Source organism: Leptodactylus fuscus, chromosome 5 (assembly GCF_031893055.1).
Source record: "Leptodactylus fuscus isolate aLepFus1 chromosome 5, aLepFus1.hap2, whole genome shotgun sequence".
NCBI lineage: Eukaryota > Metazoa > Chordata > Amphibia > Anura > Leptodactylidae > Leptodactylus > Leptodactylus fuscus.
The window spans coordinates 197,815,742-197,839,892 of NC_134269.1; the positions used below are offsets into that span (position 1 = coordinate 197,815,742).

The 24,151-nt window shown below is 41.5% G+C and overlaps 1 protein-coding gene across 2 annotated transcripts in view; it reads left to right on the forward strand.

Annotated features, from left to right (window-relative positions):
- The window catches only part of GABRG2 (gamma-aminobutyric acid type A receptor subunit gamma2), a 79,435-nt gene extending 58,093 nt beyond the window's left edge, over nt 1-21,342 (forward strand). The window contains exons 7-10 of one of the 2 annotated variants that reach the window (XM_075275028.1): nt 4,136-4,288; nt 6,221-6,426; nt 10,334-10,357; nt 20,233-21,342. In XM_075275028.1, coding sequence (XP_075131129.1) covers nt 4,136-4,288; nt 6,221-6,426; nt 10,334-10,357; nt 20,233-20,508 — 659 coding nt within the window. In that variant the 3' untranslated portion in view covers nt 20,509-21,342. The remainder of the gene's footprint in view (nt 1-4,135; nt 4,289-6,220; nt 6,427-10,333; nt 10,358-20,232) is intronic. The other variant, XM_075275027.1, reaches the window with a different exon arrangement.
- The last annotated feature ends 2,809 nt before the right edge of the window (nt 21,343-24,151 follow it).

Genomic DNA, 24,151 nt, shown 5'->3' on the forward strand with positions numbered 1-24,151 from the left:
GTGATTTTTCCTGTGAAGTTTCCGCCACAGGCAATCGCGGCATTTCCATCCCATGGGGTTTGGCCATAGGTAGCTATAAAAAGATCATTTTTCCTACATTGACTCATATGTTTGTGGCCACAATGATATGTTCCAGCTTATATTAAAGTCTCCTATGCAACGCTGTTATCTATTTGGGAGGCATTTTACGCCAAATTTGTGGCATAGCCTAACAGGTAAAGATGTTCTATATTGTATTGCTTGTCAGTGATACATACATGGGAAGTTGTGTGCTACTGTGATGTCATGGAAGTCATTGTATTGTTTAACCTACTACTGATTGTATACGTATATTACAATGCCTTTCGCAATATAGCTCTAGTATACAAACCTTAGTGACATAAATCCTGTCCTATTAACCCCTTCCCGCCGATGGCATTTTTTGATTTTCGTTTTTCGTTTTTGACTCCCCTCCTTCTAAACCCCATAACTTTTTTATTTCTCCGCTCCCAGAGTCATATGAGGTCTTAATTTTTGCGGGACAATTTTTTCTTCATGATGCCACCATTATTTATTCTATATAATGTACTGGGAAGCAGGAAAAAAATTCAGAATGGGGTGGATTTGAAGAAAAAATGCATTTCTGCGACTTTCTTACGGGCTTTGGTTTTACGGCGTTCACTGTGCAGCCAAAATGACATGTCCCCTGTATTCTGTGTTTCGGTACGGTTCCAGGGATACAAAATTTATATGGTTTTATTTACATTTTGACCCCTAAAAAAAATTCCAAAACGGTGTTAAAAAATTTTTTTTCTAAAAGTCGCCATATTCCGACGTCCGTAACTTTTTTATACATAGGTGTACGGGGATGCATAGGGCGTCTTTTTTTGCGGGGCCGGGTGTACTTTTTAGTTCTACCATTTTCGGGAAATGTTATTGCTTTGATCACTTTTTATTCAAATTTTTAGCAGAATTAAAACAGTGAAAAAACGGCGGTTTGGCACTTTTGACTATTTTTCCTGCTACGGCGTTTACCGAACAGGAAAAATATTTGTATAGATTTGTAGAGCGGGCGATTTCGGACGCGGGGATACCTAACATGTATATGTTTCACAGTTTTTAACTACTTTTATATCTGTTCTAGGGAAAGGGGGGTGATTTGAACTTTTAATACTTTTTATATTTTTTTATATTTATTTTTTACTTTTTTTTTTATTTTTTTTTTGCATTTATTAGACCCCCTAGGGGTGTTGAACCCCAGGGGGTCTGATCACTAATGCAATGCATTACAATGCTAATGCATTGCAATGCATTGCAAAAAATCATCATCTCTTTTGCAGGCTGTATACACCAGCCTGCAAAAGAGAGAATTTGCAGACTGGCTGGGAGCCCTTAACAAGGCTCCCGGCTGTCATGGCAACGGGGGGTCGGCCCTGGAGCATGCTCCAGGAGCCGGCGATCCCTGCCAAAATGGCGGCGCCCATGCGCCGCCGGGAAGATGGCGCCTCCGGCGCCTTTGACAGCAGCGCCGGAGGGGTTAATGCCTCCGATCGGTCCGGGGACCGATCGGAGGCATTAGAGCCGGTTGTCTACTGCTTAAAGCAGTAGACACCCGGCGGCTATGACGGCCGCCCGGCTCCCGGGCGGTCGCCATAGTTACAGACCCGACACGCGCCGTACTATTACGGCGCATGTCGGGAAGGGGTTAAAGGGATTCTACCATTAAAACATTTTTCTTTGTGGATAAGATGTCAGAATAGTCTTTAGAAAGGCTATTTGTCTCTTACCTTTAGTTGTGTTCTCCGCCGCGCCGTTCCTTAGAAATACTGGTTTTTACCGATATGCAAATGAGTTCTTCCGCAGCGATGGGGGCAGGCCCCAGCGCTCAAACAGCGATGAGAGCGTCAGAGAAGTGTCTCCAAGCGCCGCGTCATGTTCAATGTCTTCTTCCACCGCAGGCTCGTAACTTCTAGCAGAGCAGAGCAGACTGTGCAGGCGTACAGATCACGGGAAAATGGCCGCTTACACAGTATTGTTGGCGGCCATTTTCCCGTGGCCTGTGCGCCTGCACAGTCTGCTTCTGCTCTGCTAGGTTACAAGCCTGCACCGGAAGAAGACATTGAACATGACGCGGCAGACAAAAAAGGAGGCGGCGCTTGGAGACACTTCTGGGGACGCCCTCATTGCTGTTTGAATGCTGGGGCCCGCCCCCATCGCTGTGAGAGAACTCATTTGCATACCAGTAAAAACCAGTATTTCTGAGGAATGGCGCGGTGGAGACCACATCTAAAGGTAAGAGACGAATAGCCTTTCTAAAGGCTATTCCGACATCTTATCCACAAAAAATCCCTTTAAGCTTTGATGTTTTTCTGTATTTCATTATTGTGTGTATAAGCCTTGAACCTACATGTCCAAAGTTAAGACAGTAACAACTCTCTTAGGAATTCTGCTTTATCTTGACTTTTTGTGAGTGATGTGCATGACCATGTCGGAGAATCCCTTTATAGAATATTTTCCATAATCAAAAGAGACTATCTGATTATATTAACTTTTTCTCCAGGATTTCTTCTCTTTCCTCTCTATTCGGGAAATTTGGGTTCTATGAATCAAGACTTTATTTACTCGTTGCATCTCTATTTTTCTATTGTCTTTTCCATAGGTCCTTCCTATAAATCAATGCACAGCAGTAAGGGTCGGGATCACTAGTATACTGGAGATGTGCACTGTTCCCCAAATGTCTACCTTGGGGCCAATATTTCATTATAATGTAGGACCCTTTAACACCAATGGCTAGCACTAGGTGTAAACTAACATTTTGTCTTATTGTACTAAACACAATGTCTTTAGCTATATCTGATGTCATTTTTGAGTTATTGTAAGCATGTACACTCACCGGCCACTTTATTAGGTACACCATGCTAGTAACGGGTTGGACCCCCTTTTGCCTTCAGAACTGCCTCAATTCTTCGTGGCATAGATTCAACAAGGTGCTGGAAGCATTCCTCAGAGATTTTGGTCCATATTGACATGATGCCATCACACAGTTGCCGCAGATTTGTCGGCTGCACATCCATGATGCGAATCTCCCGTTCCACCACATCCCAAAGATGCTCTATTGGATTGAGATCTGGTGACTGTGGAGGCCATTGGAGTACAGTGAACTCATTGTCATGTTCAAGAAACCAGTCTGAGATGATTCCAGCTTTATGACATGGCGCATTATCCTGCTGAAAGTAGCCATCAGATGTTGGGTACATTGTGGTCATAAAGGGATGGACATGGTCAGCAACAATACTCAGGTAGGCTTTGGCGTTGCAACGATGCTCAATTGGTACCAAGGGGCCCAAAGAGTGCCAAGAAAATATTCCCCACACCATGACACCACCACCACCAGCCTGAACCGTTGATACAAGGCAGGATGGATCCATGCTTTCATGTTGTTGACGCCAAATTCTGACCCTACCATCCAATGTCGCAGCAGAAATCGAGACTCATCAGACCAGGCAACGTTTTTCCAATCTTCAATTGTCCAATTTCGATGAGCTTGTGCAAATTGTAGCCTCAGTTTCCTGTTCTTAGCTGAAAGGAGTGGCACCCGGTGTGGTCTTCTGCTGCTGTAGCCCATCTGCCTCAAAGTTCGACGTACTGTGCGTTCAGAGATGCTCTTCTGGCTACCTTGGTTGTAACGGGTGGCTATTTGAGTCACTGTTGCCTTTCTATCAGCTCGAACCAGTCTGGCCATTCTCCTCTGACCTCTGGCATCAACAACGCATTTCTGCCCACAGAACTGCCGCTCACTGGATGTTTTTTCTTTTTCGGACCATTCTCTGTAAACCCTAGAGATGGTTGTGCGTGAAAATCCCAGTAGATCAGCAGTTTCTGAAATACTCAGACCAGCCCTTCTGGCACCAACAACCATGCCACGTTCAAAGGCACTCAAATCACCTTTCTTCCCCATACTGATGCTCGGTTTGAACTGCAGGAGATTGTCTTGACCATGTATACATGCCTAAATGCACTGAGTTGCCGCCATGTGATTGGCTGATTAGAAATTAAGTGTTAACGAGCAGTTGGACAGGTGTACCTAATAAAGTGGCCGGTGAGTGTATATGTGTAAGCACTCTTTTTATTATTTACTTTCTCATTTTTGTTTCAGGAGATTACGTTGTGATGACAGTGTACTTTGATCTCGCCAGAAGAATGGGTTATTTTACTATACAAACTTACATACCCTGCACCCTTATTGTAGTGCTATCATGGGTGTCATTTTGGATTAATAAAGATGCCGTACCCGCTAGGACATCTCTAGGTAAGTAACTATATGCCTCTTGCTTATGTTGTATATTAATATGTTGTTCACATGCCCTGGTTTTACTTAGCAACAAAAGGTCTAGAAAATTATTGCAATTATTCTGATCCATTAAATGAGAATTAAGGTTGAGCCAATCTTGAGATTTCAGGATTGAAAAATCTGATTTCCGATCATTTTCCAGCCGATCCTGATAGCGATGGTGAAATTTTTTCGATCACCGATCGGGATCCGATCTTTTCCGATCCCGATCCTCAACCCTAGTCAATGCTTCTCTATGGGAAAAGTCCCTTGAGGGTTGAGCTGATCTTGAAATAATCACCGATCTCGATCCCGCTGGAAAAGATCGGGTCGGAATTCCAATCGCGATCGTGAAATTTACTCGGAATCCGATCTTTTCCGATCACGATGGCTCAACCCTAATGAGATTCCTTCAGCTATAGAATCAGTTGCTGGTGGCATCAGCAGATCACAGCATTAACTCCCATTGGAAAGCAATGGTCAGTGAGATAACTCCTATAGGCCGGGGCCCCACGGGCTGTAAACGCAGCCATTTGCAAAATCACATTGTTATACAGTAACAGCATAGTGGATGCGATTTATGCGAATCCCATGCCCACTTTGCGGAAAAAATCGCAGCGCGAACACGCTGCGATTTCCAAAACCATTGCGGTTTGAAAATCGCAGCACGTCAATTATATCTATCAAAATGCCAGTGGCTTTCCCGTAGATATAATGGTAACAGATAGTCCGCACAGGAAAACTCCGCAAACTTTCTGTACAAGGTGCTGCGGGTAGAACCACGATGCGTTCCCGCCATGGTTTTTCCCGCAGTGCTGCAAATTGTCCCTGCAAAATGTCTTAGGCTGAGGCCCCACGTTGCAGAAATGCAGCTTTTTTTTGCAGATTTTTGTTGCGGTTTCTTGAGGCAAAGCCAGGAGTGGATCAAGCAGAAGGTAGAAGGTGAAGAGCTTCCTATATATGTCCCATTCCTTTTGTAACCATTGTTGGCTTTGGCTCAAAAAAAGGCAACAAAAGCTGCAACAAAAAAAGCTGCATTTCCGCAACGTGGGGCCTTAGCCTTAAAAACTGTAAGTTGAATTGCTATGAATTGTAGGATCTGCTTCTTTATGGTATTGGGTAGTGATATTAATAGGGAAAACAAAATAATTTCACTACAGTTCCTTCTTTCACACCCCTTCATTTCAGTTTACATACATATGTAGCAAAGTTAACCCAAACTTCAGCAATTGGTTAAACTTAAAAATGCTTCCCTAGAAAACATATAAAACTGTCTGAAAATGTGGTGCATTCCATTGCGGCATCTCGCTCCTGATTAGGTCCGGATGAATGGGTCTAATCAGGAGTGAGTCTCCAGCTGGGGACATCATGGCTGGGTCAGCCACGGAATCCACAGGAGGATATGGTATGTTACTGATAGAGACTCCCATTGATTCCGCATCAAAATCCACCTGCAAAAAACTTTGCGTGAACATACCCTTAGGCTAAGGCCGTAATCACAGTGCTAAAGCGCTACGGGAAGAACTGCTGCGTGAACGCATTGCGGTTCTTTCCGCAGCGCTTTTAAGAGAAAGTCCACAGAGTTTTCCTCTGCGGACTTTCTCTTAACATTATATCTACAGGAAAGCCGCCGGCGTTTCTGTAGATATAATTGACATGCTGCGATTTGCAAAGCTGCAACGTGTCCGCGTTATACTAGTTGAGGTAAAAACTTGGCATTCCTCATACATTACAAAGAATTCTTTAAATCCCCAGTATATCATGCGCCATTCACAAGGTGATATAAGGTACAGATCATAGGGACGTATTCCTGTAATAACTACTTTATATAACTGTTATTCTGTTAAACCTACAATTTCTTGTTCCAGTTTTCTATTGTACTAAAACTAAATTGTATGTTTTTTTTTTTAGGTATCACAACTGTTCTCACAATGACCACTCTCAGTACTATTGCTCGGAAATCTTTGCCTAAGGTGTCCTATGTGACAGCAATGGACTTATTTGTCTCCGTTTGCTTCATCTTTGTATTTTCGGCCTTGGTGGAATATGGAACACTTCACTATTTTGTCAGTAACAGGAAGCCAAGTAAGGACAAAGAGAAAAAGAAAAAGAATCCAGTGAGTATTCTAAAAATACATTCAATGTTATACTATTAGCCAAGAAATGTCGGCTACTTTTATGAATACAAGTAACTATGTCTTTTATTGTATAAATCATATAACTGAATTGTAGTGTGTTTAAATACGTAATGGTCTAATGATATGTATCTAGAACACGTAGCGATTATAATACAGAATATACAGTAGATATTTCAGAATGTGACCTTTTAATACAAATCATTACATACTATTGATACCTTAGAATCAGGGGCGTAACTACCGGGATAGCAGCAGTAGCGACTGCCACAGGGCCTGGGACATTAGGGGGCCTGGCGACAGCCACTACCGCTGCATTTTTTTTTTTAATAGACCAGTAACGGGCCCTATTTACTTACCTCTCCTGGCTCCAGGCAGGCTTCGGGCCTACTTGTGTGACATCCCTGGCGTCACATGCTGGGGCCTGTGTCGTTATGCGTTGCAACGCAGGCCCCGGGTCATTGAAGATGGCTGACATCTGCGGGGAACCAGAAATAGGTAAGTAACAGTGTTTTTTATGTTTGTATTCCCCCTTCCCCGGGTCTCTTATTATTATACACTGGAGTCTGAAAAGTTGGCCACGAAACCCCTCCATTACTCGTTATGCCACTGCTTAGAATAGCTTATCAATAGCGAATTTGTGGGTCTGACTTCTGGCACCCCTGCCGATCAGCTGTTGGCAGTGGGCACAGTACATTGAGTAGAACCCAGTTTAGGTACTGTGGACTAAACCCCTGTGATGTGAATTAGACTGAAGTTGTAGTACCGTCCTCAACCACTACACAGTATATAGAGCTGTCACATCTTAACTTTTTAGAGTTGCTTTACCCTATCCTTTACAACAGTGACGTATAGAACAGAGGTATATTGTGTCTCAGTATCAATGTAACGTGTTCTGTAATGGAGTGGTAGCAGTTGAATATGTTTGGTGAGATGGTGCCTCATCCTAAAATCCTTTTGGTGTATCTCAATAGACTGTCTTAGGATTTTGTCATCAATAGGATATTAATGTAAATATTTTTATGAACATGAAAGAACAAGTGGATACTTTAATTTATGTAAAGCCTGAAGCGGCCATTCCACTGCCAGAATGACGTCTTTAATGGTGGTTATTGGCAAACCAATAATTCTACAGATTTTATGTAAAATAGTTTTGCCTGGAGAATGGAATTATGGAAGTATTCTCTAGTCATTGTCATGAGAATAACTAAGGGCCCATTACTAAGTCATCAAGTTATAAACTCCACCATTCTAGATCTAAGGCCTGCGTTCGGTAATCCATTTGGGGAGTCCGCATGGGGACCCCCCCCCCAAACGGATTACTGAACGCATTGACCAGCGATGAGCAGTGAAAGCACATGGACGCCATAGACTATAATGGGGTCCGCGTGCTTTCCGCGTGGTGTCCGCACGAGTCATGCAGACAGGAAAGTAGATCAATAAGTACTTTCCTATCCGCATGTTCCATGCGGACATTGCGCAGAAAGCACACGGGCCCCATCATAGTCTATGGGGTCCGTGTGCTTTCATAAGCTTACCGCTTGCCAATGCGTTCAGTAGTACATTCGAGAGGTTCCCCATGCAGACTTCCCGAACGCAGATGTGAATCAGGCCTAATTGTCTATCCAGCCAAGTGTTGAATTGTATAGGGTTCTTTACTTGACAGTAGTATACATTGCTTCTATAGTATAGATTATAGCTCATTCCCTGAGTATTGGTCTCAAAGATTGTATTTGAAAGGAAAGAAGATTATTGGCATGTGTCAGATCAATGTAGACAGGATGCTGCACTACAGAGGTGCATAGGCTTGCATTTTGTATCTATACACAAGCATATTGTAAAAATACTGTTCCCAAGAGTATGAACACCTAAACTTCAGCTAGCAAGAATCAAATTAATAATTTACGATATAGAGAAAATAACCTTCCTTGACCCTTCTCTGTTCAAAAAACACTCCACAGCAACATGATATATAGACAGAAAAAAGTTTGGACTGATAAGAGTCTGGGTGTTGTGACCCTCACTCATGGTTAGTACAATGGGAATGATGTCTTCGTCCAAGCACTACACTGCTCTTTTGGCACTGATGTGTATTTTCCCTTTACTTGGAGAGGTAAAGACAGTCACGTTGTGGCAATATAATTTCTATTTACACTTCTGTCTCCTCCAGTCTTTAAAGAGGATCTTTCATATGCTGAGGCACATGCGGTTTTATATACCAATAGAAAGCCGACAGTGTACTGAATTAAAAGGACATAACTTACAGACTTGGTGGTAGTGGAGCACCAATGAAGGAGATTTACCCTAACTTGTTCTTATACTGCCCCATACTCACCTAAGTCTAATCCAATGTACGATGCACGCAAGGCACCAGGATAGCGCTGCGCCCTGTGCTCCTTCCAAAGCGCCAACGCCTGCCACATACCCTGCACCCATGGTAGCATTGGGATGCCGCCACCACTGCACACACCACATATCCATGGCATCGTTGGGACACTGTTACTCATGCACACTTTGGATGCATGCGCACCGCATATGCAGTGGACACGAGCGGTGCCACGGAGCCTGGCCATGTCCCCGGAACATATTGAATCTATAATGTACATATTGCATTGTGAATGTACACTGAATTCCCACTTTATTAGAAACACCTTTTCCATGCATTAGGGGACAAAGTAGACAATTGCCCTAGACTTACATCCCCAAGAGGTCACCTGTGGACCCAGGCCCCTGGCTTCCAAACTTTTCATTCTCTAGCCTGGATCACACACAGGGTTACAACGCAGTCATTGCATTGTTACATCCTGATCTCATGTCATCAGAGTCCTTAGCTACTCCACTTTGCAGGGAACCAAAGTAAGGTAAGTACTTTTATTTTATTTATTTTTTAAAGCACAATTTTATAAAAGGACACTCTCTCTATTGAGGGCCACCAATTATATGCCACTATTTAAGGGTATCATGTGACTTTCTGGAGCACTAAAGTACTGTTTAGGAGGACTATCTGACTATAAGAGAGTATTATCTTTCTATAAGGGGGCACTTTTATACCATTTGGGGGTATGTGGGTATGCCTTGCTCCAAAGGGAGACTGCCTTACTATTTAAAGGCATTGTCTAACTACTTTGCTATTGGGGACTTTCAACTTCCTATTAAAGGGCACAATCTTGTCCATTTTTTATTGTGTAGGGACATAAAGTAAATTATTATTACTATTTTTTTTTTGTTACACATGGACTTGGGATCCAAAAATTAGCCCCGATGTACCTTGACAACCAACAACCATACTGCGTAGAGGGAGCCTTCTTCTTAGTTACCTCCGATCTTGACTGTTACGCAACTCATAACCCAATCAATTGCATTGACTACTGTTCAATATGTCATCATGGAGATGGGTCTTTGTTTAGGTTTATATGCCTCAATCCCTAAACTGGACTTACTTGTTCTGTATATGTGGCCAATTTTTTGAAGTGGAGTCCATATGACAGCAAAGTAAGGTGTAAATAAAAGACTTTGTGTCCAGTACAAGGTTTGGGTCAAAAATTGCACATGTGAGTCCAACCTTAAGCTATAATGAAAATGTGGCACCATATATATATATTTTTTACTTTATTTTTTTTTGTTATTTTTGGTCGTCTCAGTAGAGATTAAACTCCAATAAGAGGAACATCAGTGTATACGACTTACATTCATCTGTTGTGCTTGAATAAAACATCATTTGGATCCCAGTGTTTAACTTATAACTTTTTGAAGAATCAATGAAATCTTTGATTTGTGTTTTACCTAATTTTGCGTCCCATTTCTATTGAAAACTGCCGTTTTTATGGTTTTTATGTTTTTTTTTTTCCTCCTAAAGTCTGATTTTCTTTTCTTATCTATACAACAAAAGCTTCTCTGGATGTTTTCCTTCAAGGTATATTGTTTGTGGAATGGACATTCACTGCATGTGTCTGCTGAATTGAACTGAGAGCCCAAATTTTGATTGTCTTAGCAAACTATTTGCTTTTTACACGATACAGACAGGATTTTTTTCTGTTAACAAAATACCGTAGAGATTATAGTTTTTGAAAGTTGATTCAGCAGCAATCCTGGAACGTCACTCTTGTTCGAAAAACTTTTGATAGCAATCATCTATTATTATGACACGACAATAAGTTATCATCTCATTCTCGTTGCACCACAGAAATGTGCCATTATGAATGATGCATACCTATAAAGCCTTACGTCTATCATTTGCAAAATCGGCGGCAGCTTACACAAAGCTTTGGGATGCTGTAAAGGAATATATTTAGGGGATCACAGTGTGAATATATTGAAATGGTTAATATATTTTCGAAGCACTTTCTTAGGTAAAGCCCTAATAACATACAGCCATATAGCAATGCGGGGCACTCCAAACTCCATGTGGTTTACGAGAAGACCCATCAGTCTATAATTTGTTTAAAAATATCCCATATTCGAGTCCTTACATACGACAATAAGTGGACTATTTAAATGTCCCAAAAATGAGCCTTCTTCCTCTAGTCAACTATCTATCACAGACCAAATTTTGACATCTTTAGGCCAGGGCCCTATGGCTACGGAAACGTCATGGGGAAAAAATTGCAGCATTTTACAGTAAGGGCAAAATGGATGGGATTCTAGAGAATCCCATGCTCACTTTGCAGTAAAAACTGCAGTGCGGACACGCCGAGATTTCCAAAACAGGCACGGTTTTGAAAATCACAGCTTAAACGCCGGCGGTTTCCCATAGATATAATTGTAACAGAAAGTCCGTGGATGATAACTCTGCAAGAACCACGAGGTGTTACCACTGCAGATTTTCCCACAGCACTTTTTTGTAGTGGGACATCCCGTAGGGCCTTAGCCTCAAGGTGAATTTTTGATGACCTTTACCTGCCCATTGCTCCAGTTTTTATGATTTTGTGACACGACCTAGCATTCAGATCGGTGTGAATACAGATAAGGGTCAGTATAAAACTATTTTCTGCTTATCCCAAAGTCCTATGATGTCTAATGTTTGCTGGTAGTAAGGCCTTTCGACCAGCATAGCAGTGTTGATATATATTGCTATATATTTACGTATACTGCTATTTTTATGGGAGCAATGCAAAAATTGTATAAGTTTCCAACATTGTATTCACCATTTGGCCCCTGCTCCATATTTTATTAATCATTAAGTACCCTTTGAACTTGGTTAATTATGCCTCGCCCATCATGCACCGTATGGCCCAGGGAAGGGCCTTTAGGGTAAGTTCACACAGAGTATTTTGGTCAAGATTTTGAAGCCGTATCCGCCTCAAAATCCTGACCAAAAAGACAACTCCCAAAGAAATTAATGGGAGCCAGTCAGGTCTTTTTTCCGGGAGCCAGTTTGTTCCGTCTCCCGGAAAAAGAAACAAAATGCTCATTCTTCAGGACGTTTCGCCTCGCGATTCGGCCTCAAGACACTCCCTCCTCCGGACTAGGCCCTTTCCTGGGGCCCAATCCAGAACGGAGTGCACCGGCTTTCAGTCGCGGCTACCCAGTTTTTGGTCCGGAACCTGAGGCGACCTCCGCCTCAGGTTCTGGACATAAAAACCCCGTATGAACTTACCCTTAGGGTTTCGGTCCAAGAATTATCTGTTTGTGGGCCTAATGCTATTTTTAAAAAATATATATTTTATATACCGTATATAACCGAGTATAAACCAAATTTTTCAGCCCAGTTTTTTGTGCTGAAAAAGCCCCCATCGGCTTATACTCAAGTGAGCAAAATTTTTTTTTTTTTTTTTTAATTTTTGTTTATTTATTTATTTTTTTTTAGGAGGGGGGGGGGGGTTTATGACCACCCACAATATTAATGTATAGAATCTCCCATAAAATAGTGCAAAATAAAAAAAAATAAAAAAATAAAAATAAAAGTTGTAAATCCCTCCTTTCCCTAGAATACATATAAAAGTAGAAAATGACTGTGACACACATACACATTAGGTATCCCTGTGTCTGACAGTGCCCGGTCTACTGAATATAGGGGATCTGCAGTGCTCCTGTTCCGTCGGAAAGGGGTTAATAGGAGCACTGCAGATACCCTATATTCAGCCAGACTGAATTCCAAGTGGGGGAAGAAAAAACAGTCCTCAAGCTCAGGCAAGGGGCAGACAGACAACCAAAACACCCCCTCCCCTTCCCCAGCACCTACTGCACCCAAAATTTCCAACCGTTTTAATTTTTGAAATTTTCCAGTAGCTGCTGCATTCCCCTCCTCGGCTTATACTCGAGTCAATAAGTTTTCCCAGTTTTTTGTGATAAAATTAGGGGCCTTGGCTTATATTCAAGTCGGCTTATACTCGAGTATATACGGTACTGTGTTTTATATTCGATGGTAATGTTTGTGAAATCTCCTAGTATATTCCTACAGCATCTCAATCTCTTTAAAGGTTAAATGTGTTCTTAAAGATATTTTTTCTCACTATGGGCAGTGTCATAGATTTTTCGGCAGTGTCACCATGTGATTATTTAGAGATGCGTAAATAGTCACATTAATGATTTCCCTATTTAATCATCAACGGCTAAATCTTTATACCTAGAGGACAGAGGCGTCCGAAAAACATCTGCTGCAGTAAAAGCAGTTTATTCGGTGTTCAAAGTGGTCATTTGTCAACTGAAATTACTCATTTTTTACCGGAGCAAAAAGTTATTATCACAAAAATTGCTCCGTAATAACTCATGAAACCGAAATGACTCTGCCGAAAAATCAGCATTGTGACGCTACCCTTAGAGCAGAATTGCAGATGATAGGTGTTATCACTTGAGCTGCAGAGCACCTTGGTCATTACATTCATTCTCCCTTTAGCCTTCATAATCCGTATGGGCGAATTCTTGAAATCAGAAATCTGAAGTTACTCATAAATCTATAGAAATCTATATCATAAACCGAGTAAACCATTATTCCCATCATATTTTATTTTTTTCAAATGCAATAAAATACAGGGAAAATGCATTCGCCCATACTTCGCTGGTGTACGGTACTATATATTAGAACTACAGTAGTGATTTCGTTTTCTAACAACTTGGTTTGATACAATATGATTATATGTTATATTTGCATTGAAAGAATTGTAGTTTTTTTGTATTTGTACAAAACTGTTAGAACTGGTTATGATACGTAATTGTGTAAATTTTGTAAAATTTTGTAAAATTTTCATCTCTACTTTTTCAAACATTTTTGATTTATTTTACATTTACAGATAAACGGATAACTTTGTATTGTTTATATAATATTTCTATTCCCAAACAGCAATGTTTTTATCATATTTCTCAAGATGAATATTCAATGTGAATTAGAAGAAAAATCTAATAAATAGAAGTATAAAATATGAATATTATATAATTCTGAATTGAGTCTTGAATGCGAGTGAAAAAGCTAAGAATTCGGGTGTTAAGTAAAAAAATAGAAGGCAATTATATTATAGAGGTCTGAACGCATTGATAAACGGTGAGCTTATGAAAGCACACGGACCGCATAGACTATAATGGGGTCCGTGTGTTTTCTGCGTGGTCTCCGCATGAGTCTTGCAGAGAGAAAGGTACTTCATGAGCTACTTTCCTCTACGCTTGACTCATGCGGACACCGCACGGAAAACACATGGATCCCATTATAGTCTATGGGGTCCGTGTGCTTTCATAAGCTCACCACTTGTCAATGCATTCGGTATTCCGTTCCGAACGGAATACCGAACACGGATGAGAACCAGACCTATATAATGGTGAAGCCATTTATTGAAACTACTAAACAATGGTACCAGTAAAAAACAGACACTTTCTACCTGCCACAAAGAAATATTTGGGAAATCTTGCTCTGTACTTCTAAATGTGTGGAATATTCTTTTATACAACTTGAAAATTCTTTCTTTTTTAATACTCTATTTATAATTCTGGTTGTCTTATCACTTTACCAAGTTTACTAAGGGGTATGTTCACATGGAGTTTTTGCAAGCTGAAAAAATGTATGTCAGGAATTAGGAAACTTTTTGGACACTTTTTGCATGATCTATTTATTTATGATTTTTTTTTTTTAAAGCAGGTTTTTACTATATGGACATGGAAAGGTCACTTTAAAAAAATGCTTTGGTTTTTTGACACTTTTTTTTTACCACCTCCCATTGTTTTCAATGGGTTTTTCAAGGTAGATTCCGCCTGAAGATAAGTCATGTTGCTCTTTTTTCCCTTCTAGCTGAAATAAAAAAAATTCAGCTAGGGGAAAAAAAAAAATCTGCTAATGACTGCCATTGAAATGTATGGGAGGTGTGGTTTGAGGCAGATCTTGAGGTGGATTCTGCTTTAAAATCCTCTTGCAAAAACTCTGTGTAAACTCACTCTAAGGATAATATATTTGTGTATGTGTGTGTGTATGTGTGTGTATACATACATATATATATATATATATATATATATATATATATATATATACTCAACTATGTCCACGCTTCCACTAACAGTCATGTGACTGTCTGTAATACAAGTGACTTCTACAGGAGGCTCTCTACTCTGCCCTGTCTATGGTAGGATGAAAGCCCTGGCCTTCTGGCTAAGCCCTGCACCATTTGAAAGCAAAACTGTTTGAAAGCAAAGTCGTTTCACCAAGATATTGATGGTTTTGTCAATATGCAAATTAGCTCTATGGCACGATGAAGCCATTGGTCCAAAGAGGTAAACAGCAATCCCATTGTTGCTTCAAATGGAGCAAACATGGTTTGATACAGTTGATCCTAACCTACAAACGTGGACAAAATTGTTGGTCCCCCCCTTATTTAATGAAAAAAAAACCCACAATGGTCACAGAAATAAGTTGAATCTGACAAAAATAATAATAAATAAAAATTGTATGAAAATGAACAAATGAAAGTCAGACATTGCTTTTCGCTTCAAAAGAATAAAAAATAAATAAAATAAACCTCATGAAACAGGCCTGGACAGAAATGATGGTTCAGTAACTTAATATTTTGTTGCACAACCTTTTGAGGCAATCGCTGCGATCACACGATTCCTGTAACTGTCAATGAGACTTCTGCACCTCTCAGCAGGTATTTTGGCCCCTCCTCATGAACAAACTGCTCCAGTTGTCTCGGGTGTGAAGGCTGCTTTTTCCAGACGCCATGTTTCAGCTCCTTCCTAAGATGCTCAATAGGATTTAGGTCAGGGCTCATAGAAGGCCACTTCAGAATAGTCCAATGTTTTCCTCTTCGTCATTCTTGGGTGTTTTTAGATTTGTGTTTTGGGTCAGTATCCTATTGCAAGACCCATGACCTGCGACTGAGACCAAGCTTTCTGACACTGGGCAGCACATTTCTCTCTAGAATCCCTTTATAATCTTGAGTAGAGATGAGCGAACAGTGTTCTATCGAACACATGTTCGATCGGATATCAGGGTGTTCGCCATGTTCGAATCGAATCGAACACCACGTGGTAAAGTGCGCCAAAATTCGATTCCCCTCCCACCTGGGACAGGAACTACGACACTGGGGGCATTGAAAAAAATTGGAAAAAGTCATTGGCTGCCGAAATCAGGTGACCTCCATTTTAGACGAATAGTGGATTTCAAATCCGGGTCATATGAGAATGTGAACTTTGTGACTATGAGACAGGGATAGCTGTACAGGCAGGGATAGCTAGGGATAACCTTTATTTAGGGGGGAATGTTATTAAAAATAACTTTTTGGGGCTCTATCGGGTGTGTAATTGTGATTTTTGTGAGATAAACTTTTTCCCATAGGGATGCATTGGCCAGCGCTGATTGGCCGAATTCCGTACTCTGGCCAATCAGTGCTGGCCAATGCATTCTATTAGCTTGATGAAGCAGAGTGTGCACAAGGGTTCAAGCGCACCCTCGGCTCTGATGTAGCAGAGCCGAGGCTGCACAAGGGTTCAAGCGCACCCTCGGCTCTGATGTAGGAGAGCCGAGGGTGCACTTGAACCCTTGTGCACCCTCAGCTCTGCTACATCAGAGCCGAGGGTGCGCTTGAACCCTTGTGCACACTCTGCTTCATCAAGCTAATAGAATGCATTGGCCAGCGCTGATTGGCCAATGTATTCTATTAGCCTGATGAAGTAGAGCTGAATGTGTGTGCTAAGCACACACATTCAGCTCTACTTCATCGGGCTAATAGAATGCATTGGCCAGCGCTGATTGGCCAGAGTACGGAACTCGGCCAATCAGCGCTGGCTCTGCTGGAGGAGGCGGAGTCTAAGATCGCTCCACACCAGTCTCCATTCAGGTCCGACCTTAGACTCCGCCTCCTCCGGCAGAGCCAGCGCTGATTGGCCGAAGGCTGGCCAATGCATTCCTATGCGAATGCAGAGACTTAGCAGTGCTGAGTCAGTTTTGCTCAACTACACATCTGATGCACACTCGGCACTGCTACATCAGATGTAGCAATCTGATGTAGCAGAGCCGAGGGTGCACTAGAACCCCTGTGCAAACTCAGTTCACGCTAATAGAATGCATTGGCCAGCGCTGATTGGCCAATGCATTCTATTAGCCCGATGAAGTAGAGCTGAATGTGTGTGCTAAGCACACACATTCAGCACTGCTTCATCAAGCCAATACAATGCATTAGCCAGTGCTGATTGGCCAGAGTACGGAATTCGGCCAATCAGCGCTGGCTCTGCTGGAGGAGGCGGAGTCTAAGGTCGGACCTGAATGGAGACTGGTGTGGAGCGATCTTAGACTCCGCCTCCTCCAGCAGAGCCAGCGCTGATTGGTCGAGTTCCGTACTCTGGCCAATCAGCGCTGGCCAATGCATTCTATTAGCCCGATGAAGTAGAGCTGAATGTGTGTGCTTAGCACACACATTCAGCTCTACTTCATCAGGCTAATAGAATACATTGGCCAATCAGCGCTGGCCAATGCATTCTATTAGCTTGATGAAGCAGAGTGTGCACAAGGGTTCAAGCGCACCCTCGGCTCTGATGTAGCAGAGCCGAGGCTGCACAAGGGTTCAAGTGCACCCTCGGCTCTCCTACATCAGAGCCGAGGGTGCGCTTGAACCCTTGTGCAGCCTCGGCTCTGCTACATCAGAGCCGAGGGTGCGCTTGAACCCTTGTGCACACTCTGCTTCATCAAGCTAATAGAATGCATTGGCCAGCACTGATTGGCCAGAGTACGGAATTCGGCCAATCAGCGCTGGCCAATGCATTCTATTAGCCCGATGAAGTAGAGCTGAATGTGTGTGCTAAGCACACACATTCAGCACTGCTTCATCACGCCAATACAATGCATTAGCCAGTGCTGATTGGCCAGAGTACGGAATTCGGCCAATCAGCGCTGGCTCTGCTGGAGGAGGCGGAGTCTAAGATCGCTCCACACCAGTCTCCATTCAGGTCCGACCTTAGACTCCGCCTCCTCCAGCAGAGCCAGCGCTGATTGGCCGAATTCCGTACTCTGGCCAATCAGCACTGGCTAATGCATTGTATTGGCTTGATGAAGCAGTGCTGAATGTGTGTGCTTAGCACACACATTCAGCTCTACTTCATCGGGCTAATAGAATGCATTGGCCAATCAGCGCTGGCCAATGCATTCTATTAGCGTGAACTGAGTTTGCACAGGGGTTCTAGTGCACCCTCGGCTCTGCTACATCAGATTGCTACATCTGATGTAGCAGTGCCGAGTGTGCATCAGATGTGTAGTTGAGCAAAACTGACTCAGCACTGCTAAGTCTGCATTCGCATAGGAATGCATTGGCCAGCCTTCGGCCAATCAGCGCTGGCTCTGCCGGAGGAGGCGGAGTCTAAGGTCGGACCTGAATGGAGACTGGTGTGGAGCGATCTTAGACTCCGCCTCCTCCAGCAGAGCCAGCGCTGATTGGCCGAATTCCGTACTCTGGCCAATCAGCACTGGCTAATGCATTGTATTGGCTTGATGAAGCAGTGCTGAATGTGTGTGCTTAGCACACACATTCAGCTCTACTTCATCGGGCTAATAGAATGCATTGGCCAGCGCTGATTGGCCGAATTCCGTACTCTGGCCAATCAGCACTGGCTAATGCATTGTATTGGCTTGATGAAGCAGTGCTGAATGTGTGTGCTTAGCACACACATTCAGCTCTACTTCATCGGGCTAATAGAATGCATTGGCCAGCGCTGATTGGCCGAATTCCGTACTCTGGCCAATCAGCACTGGCTAATGCATTGTATTGGCTTGATGAAGCAGTGCTGAATGTGTGTGCTTAGCACACACATTCAGCTCTACTTCATCGGGCTAATAGAATGCATTGGCCAATCAGCGCTGGCCAATGCATTCTATTAGCGTGAACTGAGTTTGCACAGGGGTTCTATTGCACCCTCGGCTCTGCTACATCAGATTGCTACATCTGATGTAGCAGTGCCGAGTGTGCATCAGATGTGTAGTTGAGCAAAACTGACTCAGCACTGCTAAGTCTGCATTCGCATAGGAATGCATTGGCCAGCCTTCGGCCAATCAGCGCTGGCTCTGCCGGAGGAGGCGGAGTCTAAGGTCGGACCTGAATGGAGACTGGTGTGGAGCTATCTTAGACTCCGCCTCCTCCAGCAGAGCCAGCGCTGATTGGTCGAGTTCCGTACTCTGGCCAATCAGCACTGGCCAATGCATTTCTATGGGGAAAAGTTAGCTTGCGAAAATCGCAAACTGACAGGGATTTCCATGAAATAAAGTGACTTTTATGCCCCCAGACATGCTTCCCCTGCTGTCCCAGTGTCATTCCAGGGTGTTGGTATCATTTCCTGGGGTGTCATAGTGGACTTGGTGACCCTCCAGACACGAATTTGGGTTTCCCCCTTAACGAGTTTATGTTCCCCATAGACTATAATGGGGTTCGAAACCCATTCGAACACTCGAACAGTGAGCGGCTGTTCGAATCGAATTTCGAACCTCGAACATTTTAGTGTTCGCTCATCTCTAATCTTGAGATTTCATTGTACCCTGCACAGATTCAAGACACCCTGTGCCAGATGCAGCAAAGCAGCCCCAGAACATAACAGAGCCTCCTCCATGTTTCACAGTAGGGACAGTGTTCTTTTCAAGATATACTTCATTTTTCCATCTGTGAACATAGAGCTGATGTGCCTTGTCAAAAATTTAGATTTTTGTCTCATCTGTCCATATGACATTCTCCCAGACGCTTTGAGGTTTGTCAACATGTAATTTGGCAAATTCTATTTTGTCAGATTCAAGTTATTTCTGTGACCATTGTGGGTCTCTCTTTCATTAAACGAGGGGGACCAACAATTTTGTCCACATGTGTATCTATCGAAGGGAGTTCTGGTGACGGACACCCTTTAATAAATCTGCTCTTTTGTGCTAAGATCATGGCAAACATTCTTCAGACTGACAATAAGGTGATCTGATGTTTGGCCACCTTTTCATGCATTGAGACACATCTATTATTTAAAGAGATAACGTTTATTGAAGACATATCATAGTGATAAGGTTTCTCCCTAGTCTTATCTGCTACGGCTTTGCTTTTTGCCCTAATGCTAATGTCTAGTAATGCTATACCGTCCATGGTTCCCCTAATGCGCAATACTATGCTATAGCTAAAGAGTCAAATGTAAAGTGCATGAAAGCCACATTCGACCCCTGAGCCACAGAAATATAGCCAAAACTATGTTAAATGTATAACTCACAACCATGTTTTAAAGGGGTTTTTTTATTTTTTTTATTATGGAATGGTTATGTTTACCTAATATCTGTGCCTATTATATATTCTATCATTCTATATTACAGTACCTAATACCATATTTTTTTTTTTTCACTCGATCGTATGAAACTAGGCGCCAACCATTGACATTCGTCCAAGATCAGCAACTATTCAGATGAATAATGCTACACATCTGCAAGAGAGGGATGAAGAATATGGCTACGAGTGTCTGGATGGAAAAGATTGTGCCAGTTTCTTCTGCTGTTTTGAGGATTGCCGAACTGGTGCTTGGAGACATGGAAGAATACATATTCGTGTTGCAAAAATTGACTCCTATTCCCGAATTTTCTTCCCGACTGCTTTCTGCTTATTTAATTTGGTTTACTGGGTATCGTATCTTTATCTTTAAAAAGAAAAGAAAAGTTTGCCACTGAAATGGATATGGGACACAGGCCTTATACAGCATCAATATTTTTCATTTAAGAAATAATATGATTTGTGTATAGCACCAATGCACATGTTATCAGTTTATTCAATGTACTGAGTGCCATAGCTGGTATCGTATACTGAGGCAGTGGATCCGATCGATCAGATCTCGGTTTTGACTATTACACTGTATAAGAATTATAGAGGATATATTTTAGAGAAAGCTTCTATGGAAATGCAGTTTGGCCGATACACTCCGCGCCAACGTAAGAACATGACATGTAAATCTATCATTGCATTTCAATAGTAGAACTCATTACACTGAGGTATTACGACTTGTCTATAAGGGTAAAGCTTACAATACTTTTTATAACATTATAAGCTATTCACTGTCCAGTCGGAGAGCACATGTAAAATGATGTAAATATTTTAATACCTTAAACCCTGTATTGCATAGGTTAATGCATGCATCCACCGAGGCCAACACCGAGCAAATGGAATATACCATTCAGTGTTATGTTTCCTTTGTACGTCTGCCTGTGCTATTCTAGGTAAATGATTTTATGGATTCATTTTATTTGCTCAACCGTAGCTACCTATGTTCATGTCATGCATGAAAACGAAATTATTCTGCACTTTCCTGGGTACCGGTACATATTGCCTTAAGGATAAGAATACAAAGCAATCGTTATTCCTGAGATATCATTTTTAGAATCTTAAAATTTCAGCCAAAGGGGTAATTTAGTTAGTAGGAACTAATGTGTTTAGATTTCTTATATTATCTTATATGTTTAGATTTAATTTGAGAATAGTGTTTTACTGGCCGGGTTCTCGGTCTGATAAATTTTATTTAATACAAGTAGGGGTTGAGCCAATCTTGAGATTTCAGGATCGATTTTATAATCTGATTTCCAATCATTTTCCAGCCGATCGCGATCGTGGAATTTGCTCGATCGCCGATTGGGATCCGATCTTTTCCAATCCCGATCGCTCAACCCTAGTCAATGCTTCTCTATGGGAAAAGTCACTTTTAGGGTTGAGACGATCTTGAGATTTCAAAATCCGATTTCTGATCATCTTCCAGCCGATCCTGATCGTAATCGTAAAATTTGCTCAATTGCCGATTGGGATCCGATCTTTTCCGATCCCGATCACTTAACCCTAAATACAATCTTAAAATGTCGAAAATTCACATTCGCCTCATTGATCCTGGTCACCTCCACTCCAATGAATTTTGAGAGTCTTGTTTTCCTCTTCTTCGCCTTCATCTTGTTTTCTTCTTTTTCTTCTCCTTCGTCTTGTTTTCTTCTTCGCCTTCGTCTTGTTTTCTTCTTCTTCTTCTTTGACACACAGGAAATCACTTGGCTGAGGACAGTGACTAGAGATGAGCGAGTAGTATTCGAAATGGCAGTTTCGAATAGCACGCACCCATAGCAATGAATGGAGCCGGCCGGCACGTAGACGGGGCCGGCGTCCTGCCACTTAACCCCCTGTGCATCCTGGGGCTGCGTCCATTCATTCCTATGGGTGCGTGCTATTCGAAACTGCCATTTCGAATACTACTCGCTCATCTCTAACGGTGACCAATGGGGATAGTCATGTGTCATTTCTTGTGTCTTGAGAGGGATGAGGATGCACAAAAGAGAAGAGGGGCAGGGAAGCTAAAATATTATAAATAAATTGAATAATCTATACAAATGGAATTCGATGCTAGAGTAGTCTATTGAGAATGTCGATTCTATTCTAACTTCGGAATTGTTTAGAATTTATTTAAACTAAAATGACCAGACATGTTGATGTTTTTGTAAGAATTTAGAATAGACTGACAACTATTAACAGTATTACAATTTCAGAAAAAGTTGTCAAGTATTCTACATAATATATTTTTATAGCTCATTCACAAACCGAAACCTCTTAATGACCAATAACATTTACAAGGTGGGCCATAAGTATGGATACACCCAGATAAAATGGAAGTGGTTACTGATATCATCTTACCGTTTGTGGCATATTAGTACATGGGAGGGAGAAAACATTTGAGGCCGGGTAATGCCCATGGCAGCCATCTGCAAAGCCACCATTTTGGATTCAACTTTACTTTTTTCAATGGGAAGGGGGTCATGTGACACATCAAACAATAAAAACAATGGTGTGCTCATTTTTAACATAGCTTTATTCATTATCGAGTTACTGACACATTTGTGACATGGAGCAACCACATAACCCACTAAAGAATGTGCTCAAAGTGCTGCCCATTGTGTTGAATTATCAACGTGCCGATGGCCCCAGAGATAGAAGTCCAAGGGAGTGAAATCCGGAAACCTATGGTGTATCTATATCTGGGTGTATCCATACTTATGTCCCAGCCTGTATTTTTATAAAAATATATAGAAATATTTCAAGTAATCACTGGAAGATATCACATTATAAGACACCACGATGGGCCTAACAAGCCCAGTACAACTTAGTACAAAGCTATTCTCTCCATTAACTAGATCTACTCTAGCAAATTTCGTTACCAATCATGGTATTGATTTTTTTTATTTATTTTTTTTACAATTTCACTGTAAATGTGCCAAAAAACAGCCAACACAGTATTAGATACAAGGTAATTTTCTAAGAGAATTAGAAGATACAGGTTACATTAAATATGCCATAGAAAATGTTTTAATTTTTTTTAACAGCTTGAAAAAAAATAACTTAACTTTTTGCTAAATTGTTCATTACAGTTGAATATTATTTAGTAACATATCAGTAAAATGTGATTGGTACAATTATTCATATTTTCTGTATTCTATGTTCTACATGATAGGAATCTGGTGCTGAAGACAAACCTGTGCCAATTTTTCCAGAAAATCTAAGCAATTTTTTTTAATTTTATCTTTTTTTGTTATATCCCCTCCTAACGCTTACACTGCGGATTTATTTTCTTTTCTTTTTGCCTTACTCTCCTCGGAAATTTCCATCCATTTCATAATTCAAGAACCTCTCCTGTTCTCCATATGTTCCTTTCAAATTGACCTCACAATGTCTTACCTCACCTTACCTCTACCCATAAATACCTTTCCTTACATATATCAATTGACTTACCATATTGCCAAACAAATGATAATCTAAGAAATAATCAAGGTATGATAATACAGGTTTGACTAGAATTCTACTAGTGAATTGTAGATAGCTTATAAGGATGATCCAACCATGAACAAGCCAGACTGAATTGACAGATCAAGAAGGTAGTTTACAAATCTCATCAATCCCATTTTTGGCAGATAGAAATCTGTCCTTGGCCAATACAATGGTTAACTAAATGGAAATTTCCAATACATTGAGCGACCAGTGAAAAATAGACATATCTCATAGCCAATAGCAATCAATGAATTGTATAGAATAAAGAAGTCAAAACAAAGAAGAATGGGAACTTCAGAAAGCGTTAGACTAAGCCCCATGTAGAGAGCCACAGTCAAAAAGTACTGCGGAATAAAACATGTCGCGTTTCTGTTGCGGTCTTTTCCGCAGAACTTTTCACAGAACTTTCTGTTCCTATTATACTTATACGGAAACTACCAGTGTTTCCGTATAGCTATAATTGACACGCTGCAATTTACTTAAAATTTTACGGTTTTGGA